The 7,704-nt window shown below is 37.2% G+C and overlaps 3 protein-coding genes across 3 annotated transcripts; 2 read left to right on the top strand and 1 right to left on the bottom strand.

Moving 5' to 3' along the window:
* The first annotated feature begins 695 nt into the window (after positions 1-695).
* On the top strand, positions 696-2,137 carry LOC106296070 (putative phosphatidylglycerol/phosphatidylinositol transfer protein DDB_G0282179). Its single transcript, XM_013732122.1, has 4 exons — positions 696-938; positions 1,167-1,268; positions 1,515-1,675; positions 1,881-2,137. Exons 1-4 carry the CDS (start codon positions 860-862, stop codon positions 1,989-1,991), a joined length of 453 nt encoding a protein of 150 aa, XP_013587576.1. The 5' UTR covers positions 696-859; the 3' UTR covers positions 1,992-2,137.
* Positions 2,138-2,335: 198 nt separating this feature from the next.
* LOC106342566 (uncharacterized protein At5g06450-like) lies at positions 2,336-3,392 on the top strand. Its single transcript, XM_013781542.1, has 2 exons — positions 2,336-2,430; positions 2,648-3,392. Exon 2 carries the CDS (start codon positions 2,654-2,656, stop codon positions 3,254-3,256), a length of 603 nt encoding a protein of 200 aa, XP_013636996.1. The 5' UTR covers positions 2,336-2,430; positions 2,648-2,653; the 3' UTR covers positions 3,257-3,392.
* Positions 3,393-3,696: 304 nt separating this feature from the next.
* LOC106321334 lies at positions 3,697-7,704 on the bottom strand. Its single transcript, XM_013759646.1, has 4 exons — positions 7,043-7,704; positions 6,481-6,639; positions 5,743-6,408; positions 3,697-4,764 (listed from the first exon to the last, which is right to left on the bottom strand). Exons 1-4 carry the CDS (start codon positions 7,379-7,381, stop codon positions 3,847-3,849), a joined length of 2,082 nt encoding a protein of 693 aa, XP_013615100.1. The 5' UTR covers positions 7,382-7,704; the 3' UTR covers positions 3,697-3,846.

A 7,704-nucleotide genomic window follows, 5' to 3' on the forward strand; every position in this document is an offset into this window, starting at 1 on the left:
TTTATTTCTACAGCTATATATTTTCAAAAATCATATGTTGAAGAATATTTTTTATTTGATGATTTCAAATTATGAAAACTCGAAAACGTAATAAAAAAGGTAAAATGTATAAAACAAACCCCTATATTAATAAAGTAATAAGAAACTTAAACAATAAAATTAAAAAGTTATAAAATACTAAACACTAAAATATAAATTGTATATTTAAATTTATATAATAATATTAAAATTAAATATTTATAAAATGAAAATATACCCGCACTATGTGCGGGATAAACTCTAGTGGTTATTTACTTTAACTCGAGACGGCACGGGAGGCAGCGGCTGCGGAGTTCAGATGACGCGTCCGGCGGGAACAACTGGTGGATAAAGAAGCTTATGAGAAATGTTTTTTGAAATTGGCTTAATTTATATTTAAGAAAAAATATCTTTTGTGTTAGAATGTTAGAATAAAAGAAGATAAGGAATTATTATATTTATTTCCAAAATATTAATTATTAGTTGTGGGCTGTAATATTAAAAATGTCTGAGCTGGCAAATTCCAACTATTTTTGGAGTCAAGTGGTAACCAACCACAGTTGAAAATGTAAAAAAGAAAAAGAACAAAAAATCCTACGTAAAGGTTTATTCACTGCTAAATCATATATATTAACTAGAAAATCTAAGCCGTTTGCTTGCAGGAATCAAGGAATCAACCCAAAATGAACGGTTAAAGATCTATCCGACATTGCTCGTGAAATGATTCCGCATTTCTGTTCTGTCTCTTTTGCTCGTTACTCTCCTCGTCCTTCAATCATCATCTGAAACTCTAGAACTCTGCTTTTCTTCTTTTTTTTTTAACTTGGAGAATCTATCAATCATGTCGAGGATTCCTCTAGCTATCTCTTGCTTTCTCTTTGTCTCAACGATTGTTAGAGCCACCGATGTCGAGTACTGCGGTATATTTGGTCTCCCAAAAGCTTAACTGTGTTCTTCATTGATTCGTGATTGCTAAATGTTTGCTTATAGTTTTTGATCGAGTTTGTTATTGTAATTCGATAGGATTGAGATAGTAAGTTGCCGAAGATTCACTTCTTTGTAAAAACTCAATGAGTTTTGATTTGAGCCTTACTACGTTGAAAGATGATTTTGAATCTTGATCTGATTTTTTATGTGTTTGATTGCAGATGATAACAAAGAGTATGAAGTAAAGGTCCAAGGAGTTAATATATTGCCTTATCCTATAGTTAGAGGCGAGCCAGCCACTTTCAGCATTTCTGCTAACACAGGTACACTCTTTAATAATGATTTCTAGTTCGAACATTTCGTTGAAGATTTGTTTTCTCAATTGTTTTTATGGTTTGAATATATATATATATATATATAAATTTTTAATGTTACAACTTGAACTTGTTATTTTCCCATAATGATTTTCTTTCATTGTCCTTGTTCTTGTGCTTTCAAGAATTTAAACGGAGTTTCGTTGTTTTGATAGTTGTTTGTTTCTAATTTGGGTTTGCTTCGTATATATGAAGACAATGTGATCTCAAGCGGGAAGCTGGTGATCGAAGTATCATACTTTGGATGGCATATTCATTCTGAGACACATGATCTTTGTGATGAAACAAAATGTCCAGTGGCAGTTGGAGATTTCTTGGTAGCGCACTCGCAAGTTCTACCCGGTTATACTCCTCATGTAAGTTTCTTGATCTTTTTATTGCTTCGATCTCTTGATAACTGTTTGTGGATATTAAGACCTGCTGATTCATTGGGCTCATTGGAATTATATATCATTCTTATAGCAAACAGAACAAATATGGCCCTGTATTTGTCAAGATTGCTTAATTATGATCACCAGTTTATTCTATTTCTCATATCAATCTACTCCTTTATTTTAATAGGGTTCGTACTCACTTAAAATGAAGATGGTTGATGGGCACAAGAAGGAGTTAACATGCATCAAATTCTCATTTGAGATTGGACTTGGTTCATCCTTAGCCGCCTACATTTAGAGCTACAATCTTGCTTGCTGGAATCACACCATTTTTACTTTGTATAAAAGAAAAACATTCTCTCTTTTTCAAAATTGTTTATCAAAAAGAAAACATTTGAAAAATCTCAATCTTGTTCTCACGGTGGACCATTTATAACATCCCTTAGAAAAAAAAAAATCAAAGTTACATAAGGTGCTGACATCATTCAATCAAATTCAATGTTCACCAAATTGCTAGACTCTGGAGTGGATATTTTGTAGCATATAGAAAAAATTGTTCCTAACACCATTACTAACATCCGCGCGTGCGAGCTACTCTTGACACGTGTAATCTGCTGAACAGGCCTTTATTTTTAGTGGCGCAGTAATAATGTCCTAAATGCTTTTTCTTCTTCTCTCTCCCTCCCGACAGAAACACAAAAGCAGTTTCTCTCCTTCTCGCAGCGAATCTCTCAAAGGTTTGGTCTTCATCTTCCTCTTCTCTCTCTTTTGTGTGTTTAACACAATCTTCTGTGTTTGTTCTCTCTCTGATTGATACTTTTGTAAAGGTCTTACCTTTTCTTTCTTATCCACATAAAACGATTAGTTCAAACATCAGAACAGAACTATGATCTGTTTCTCGAACCTAATGGATTGCTGTCTTAATATGTACTTTCTATCATATCTTTTTTTCAGAACCACATGGCCAACTTCGATGGACCAGGATTCTCAATGGTTGACGAATCTTGGATCCAGACCAAAGCCATCGACATAGAACCCTCAACCGACTTCTCTCCTTACCTCTCCCGCATCCTAGAAGACTGCGTCTGGAACGGGAACAGAGCCATCGTCTTCGACGTCTACTGGGACGTCGAATCCGTGAACACAAAGTCCGAGCGGCGTCTCTCCTCGGTGAAGCTAAGCACCAAGAACCTCTGTCTCTTCCTCCGTCTACCAAACCAGTTCAGCGACAACCTCAAGGACCTCTACCGCTTCTTTGCTTCCAAGTTCGTCACGTTCGTCGGCGTCCAGATCGAAGAAGATCTTGTTCTGCTTAAAGAGAATCACGGGATTGTGATCAGAAGCTATTTGGAGATTGGGAAGTTGGCTGCTGTGGCTAGAGGAACTCCTATTGTGGAGTTTCTTGGAGCTAGAGAGTTGGCTCATAAGATACTTTCTTGTGATACGAGTAGACTTGATTCGATTCAGTCTAAGTGGGATGAAGCTGGGGGTGATGATCGTCTCGAAGCTGCAGCTATTGAAGGTTGGCTTATTTACAATGTATATGATCAGTTGCAGCAGTGAGGGGATGTTGTGATATGTCAAACCTAACATTTAATTTCTTGATCAAATTGATTTGTGAGGTTGTAGAATTTTGATCTGTTTGTTGTTGCTATGAGTGAACAAGATCATATATCTGAATAAAAGAAAGTTAAAACTAGGCATGCGGGTTCGGGTAGTTCGGTTTTTAGTTTTTCGTTTCAACATATATCTTACCAAATTAACCTGAAATAAAGTTCAGTTCGGTATTCGGTTAGTTTGATTTTTAAAAATCCAGCTGCGGCTATTTATGTAGTTTGATTATATTTTGGTGTAATTGAATTTTCGGATAAATTTAGTTATTTTGGTTAAATTCAACTAGTTCATATTGAAATTTGATTAGCTCGGTTCAAGTTTTTGGCATGGTTTGATTAAAATTTTTTTTGTTTTTTTTTTAAGAAAGACGAGATAATCGATTACCAAACTAAACTGAAAACCAAACTATTTAGGTTTGGTTCAAAATCTCAGCCCTAGTTAAAGCTCTTACATTCACAAGTTAGATAAAGCTAAAGAGATAGAGTTACAAAACTTACAAGAACCTCAAAAAACGTTAGTATACTCTCTGCCTAAACTATTCAGACAGGGACGACATCATTGTCTCTACTCATCTCAGTGTAATGAAACTCGACCTGTAAGCGTTGATGAACAGGAGCAGTCGAAGCTAGTCCTTTCTTGATATCCTCTTGCAACTCTCTTATCGGTATCGCCGCCAAGAAACTCTTAATATACTCTTTACATGACTCCTTCCCACTGCACACAACCTCTGGTTCAGGTTCAGATTCTGATTCTTCTCCTTGAAGATTCTTGTGGATGACGGTTTTATCATCGAACTTCAAAATGTAAGCTTGATCACAACCCTCGTATAGCCTCTCTCCAAGCGTGTCAATGATGTAGTAAGCTTCGTTTTCAACTTTGAGTACAAAGAAGTGATCATTCCAGCTCACAATGTAAACACGCTCATCATCGTCAAGATTGATAATCTCATCCCATATACTATCGAAGGACATTGCACCTTGCAGAAACTCGAAGCTTCCTTCGTTGATCATCCCTTCTGGATGGAAAAACCCGACAAAAGACTTCCCTGGGACAACAGTTAACGACCTGATCTTTGCTTGTAACACAGTGTCGAGATCAAAATGCTTGTCGGGGAACTGCTGCATGTACGTTTCGTTCTCGCAGAGGTTTCTCCACTCTAACGAGCCTTCTCTGATCAAACTATCGAACTGAGACTTGATAGGCATGAGGCTACCGTTCTTCTGGAACCAATCCGCGATAACAGCTACGAGAGCGGTGCATGCACTCTCGCCAGCTGCACGCTCGCTTCTCTGGTCGATGGAAGCAAGAAAGACACTTGTCTGAAGCTTCATGTGTCCGTCTCTGCTCACCACTTCTTTCTCTTCCCAACTTCCAATAGCGAAACTGTCGTCTCCAAACTCCAAGAAAGAAGAGTGTTGAGGATTAACTGTTGAAGAATCTTCATCTGTTTTGCTTCTCTGCAAATATAACATATGCGACAAGTTGAGAGACGCAAACACTAACAAGAACCAATGTTCTAAAAATCTATCTAGGTGGCAAATCAATCATAGCCTTTAAACTATTCTAAACCGGTTAAAATAGATTTAAATTTATCAAAACTAGTCGAAATATGCCAAATCAAGCAATAATGTTGTATAAATTCACAAAAAAAATGTCTCTTTTTTTAAAAACCTACAAATTAATATATATAACTAAATATAAATATATAAAAATAAATTAATAATCTATTAACGCCTAGTAGCTAATCTTATATAAAACGACTTTCTTAAAATCCAATTTATGCACTTAATATCGGTTTTAAACTATTTTAAGCCAGTTAAAATAGATTTCAATCGATCTAAATTGGTCTAAATATATCAAATTAAGCAATGACGTTAGTTTAAGTTCACAAATTTATCTAATTTCTCTTTTTTTGTATGTCTGGAGTTGATTGGTAAGTGCTTTAGAAATGATGTAAGATCTCTCTACAGACTAAATTATTTGTACAGCCCAAACTTTTGTCAATCATGCTTTGTAAATTTTTTTTAAAATTACAGATTTTTCCTTCCCTTTTATTTATTTTTAGCTGTGGAATCTAGAACACTACTTATTTTTTGCTTTAGAAAATGTATATGTAAGTCATTGGATCTTTTTAAACCTACAGTTAACATTCTATAGCAAAATTATCTACAACCACAGCAAAAAAAAAAAAAAAAATCTACAGTTTTATTTCTAAAACAAAAATATAAAGCTACAGCTCATTCCAATCATCACCTCTAATTTTATAATTTATCAAAATAATTTTATAGCTAAACCCAAAAATTTAAATATCTAATATCAATATAAAATATATAAAAATAAATCAATAATTCATTAACACTATACAAATCGCCTGGTACCAATTTTTTTAAAAAACTCACAAGAACTATATAGCATAGGAGTTGATGAGATCTTACCACAAGAGCTTCATCTGAGCTAAGTTGCCTCCGATCATAATCAATGTCATCTCCACCTTCTTCCCCATTATCTTTCTTCAACAAAGGCTCTCCTTTGGCCTTCGGAGACCTAAAGCTCAGCTTCCTCTTCCTCCACGGCAATATGCTACGACGCTGAAGAAGCGATGATGATGATGTCTCGTACACCAACCCAGCAGACGCATCTTCAACGTCCGAGCAGCAACCTCCTCCTCCTCCTCCTCCTCCTCCCACGTCAGACTTCCTGTGGCTGTAATAAACCCAGTCTTCGTCTTCTTCGCTCACTTTAGCGCCGCGGTTCGACGAGCTTCCAACACCGTTTGCGTAAGACAATGGTCCGTATGAGAAAGACTTTCTCACGCTCATCAGATCCTCTTTGCATTCGTCGGAAGCTTCCTCGGAGAGGTCGAGGGATTCGGAGGATTCGAAGCTCGAGAATCTGCCTTCTGCTTCTTCCTCGCGGTGGCAAGCCTTCTTGGCTTTCCTTGTGGAAACGAAGATCTTGACTTTTCTTAGACCGGCTTTGATTGCGGAAACGTCTTCCTTCTCGGTTTGGTGAGGTGGAGGTGGAGATGGGACAGGCACAATAGCTGTTTGTGAGTCTGAGGTTTCTGGTGTGGTTCTGAGCTCAAACAGGCTCAGTGATACCTAAAGAACAAAGAGGGTTTCAAGAACTAGCTGATGAAGTAAAGATGTAATGTAAGAGACAAGGGAGCGTACACAGAGTAAAGGATGCGGCTCGGAGGCTATACAAGCAGAGAGCGTGAGAGGGATGTTTATTTCAAACTCTCTTTGATCGGTTACACGGGCGTATTCAGAAAGATTCAGAGATGCAGTTCCAGCGAGAGGAGCTTTGTTCTTCTGCCCTTGCTTCATTCCCTGGAATCAAATTCAACTCTTACATACAGAACCAACAATGAAGAATCTATAGCAACTAATAAACCATTTGAATTTAAGCAAAAAAACAAAAAAAAAAACTAATAAACCATTTGAATGTAACATCACTAGGTAATATCTAAGACCATTGTGACCAATCAAATTCAATCAGACATGTCTCTCTTACATACAGAACCAACAATGAAGAATCTATAGCAACTAATAAACCATTTGAATTTAAGCAAAAAAACAAAAAAAAAACTAATAAACCATTTGAATGTAAACATCACTAGGTAATAATATCTAAGACGTGTACCAAATCAAAATATATCAACTTTGAATCTAAGACCAATCAAAAACTCTAATAACCGTTTTTGGAGATTCTGTTATTATTTGAAGTACTTACATTGGTGAAGAGAGAGAAAGCAATCTCCCAAGGATAAAACAGAGTGTCGTCCTCCTTGTAAGAAGTGAGGGAGCACACGCTCTGAAACTCTTCCTCTTCCCACGAAACGACGTCGCTTTCCGCCGCAGCTTCCTTTGTGAAGCCCCTTTTCACAGACGGCCTCCTCAGAGACCCCAGCGTCGCCTTGGGCCCTTTCCACCGAATCTCCACCGTCAATCTCTCCTTCTCCGGCTCTCTCGCCAGATCCCACCCTTCCAATCTCCTCACGGATAGCTTCACCTCGTATTTCCTCGTCACCAGCGGCGGCCATGGCCGCCACTTCATCATCTTCACCACCATTGAAACTCCTCAGCGACGTCACGAAAACAGAGGAAATAAAATAAACTTTTTTTTTTATGGGTTTAATCTTATTTAGCTTGTTGGTTTAGATCAATGCCCAGAAATAGAAAGCGAGTTTTATCTTTGGAAAGATGAAAACTTTGAAGCTAAAATTAAACTTGAAGTTTAGCTTCTTCTCGGCTAAAAGATGAAAAAGGTTATGCTGCGAAGAGAGAGGGAGAGAAAGTGGGCACACAGAACACAGCACAAGCGTGTAGACAGGGAGAGACAACGAAGAAAAGTGAAAAGAAAGATCTCAACTTCACAGATCTGTCCCTCTCTCT

The sequence above is a fragment of the Brassica oleracea genome, chromosome C1 (genome assembly GCF_000695525.1).
Source record: "Brassica oleracea var. oleracea cultivar TO1000 chromosome C1, BOL, whole genome shotgun sequence".
NCBI classification, from domain to species: Eukaryota; Viridiplantae; Streptophyta; class Magnoliopsida; order Brassicales; family Brassicaceae; genus Brassica; species Brassica oleracea.

Bases quoted from the DNA above. Each gene is read 5' to 3' on its own strand.
- LOC106296070 (XM_013732122.1), top strand. From the start codon at position 860: ATGTCGAGGATTCCTCTAGCTATCTCTTGCTTTCTCTTTGTCTCAACG. The intron at 939-1,166 runs GTATATTTGGTC...GTTTGATTGCAG, and splicing joins CACCGATGTCGAGTACTGCG to ATGATAACAAAGAGTATGAA. The intron at 1,269-1,514 runs GTACACTCTTTA...GTATATATGAAG, and splicing joins CAGCATTTCTGCTAACACAG to ACAATGTGATCTCAAGCGGG.
- LOC106342566 (XM_013781542.1), top strand. From the start codon at position 2,654: ATGGCCAACTTCGATGGACCAGGATTCTCAATGGTTGACGAATCTTGG.
- LOC106321334 (XM_013759646.1), bottom strand. From the start codon at position 7,381: ATGGTGGTGAAGATGATGAAGTGGCGGCCATGGCCGCCGCTGGTGACG. The intron at 6,640-7,042 runs GTAAGTACTTCA...ATTTGATTCCAG, and splicing joins CTTTCTCTCTCTTCACCAAT to GGAATGAAGCAAGGGCAGAA. The intron at 6,409-6,480 runs GTACGCTCCCTT...TTTGTTCTTTAG, and splicing joins AGCCGCATCCTTTACTCTGT to GTATCACTGAGCCTGTTTGA.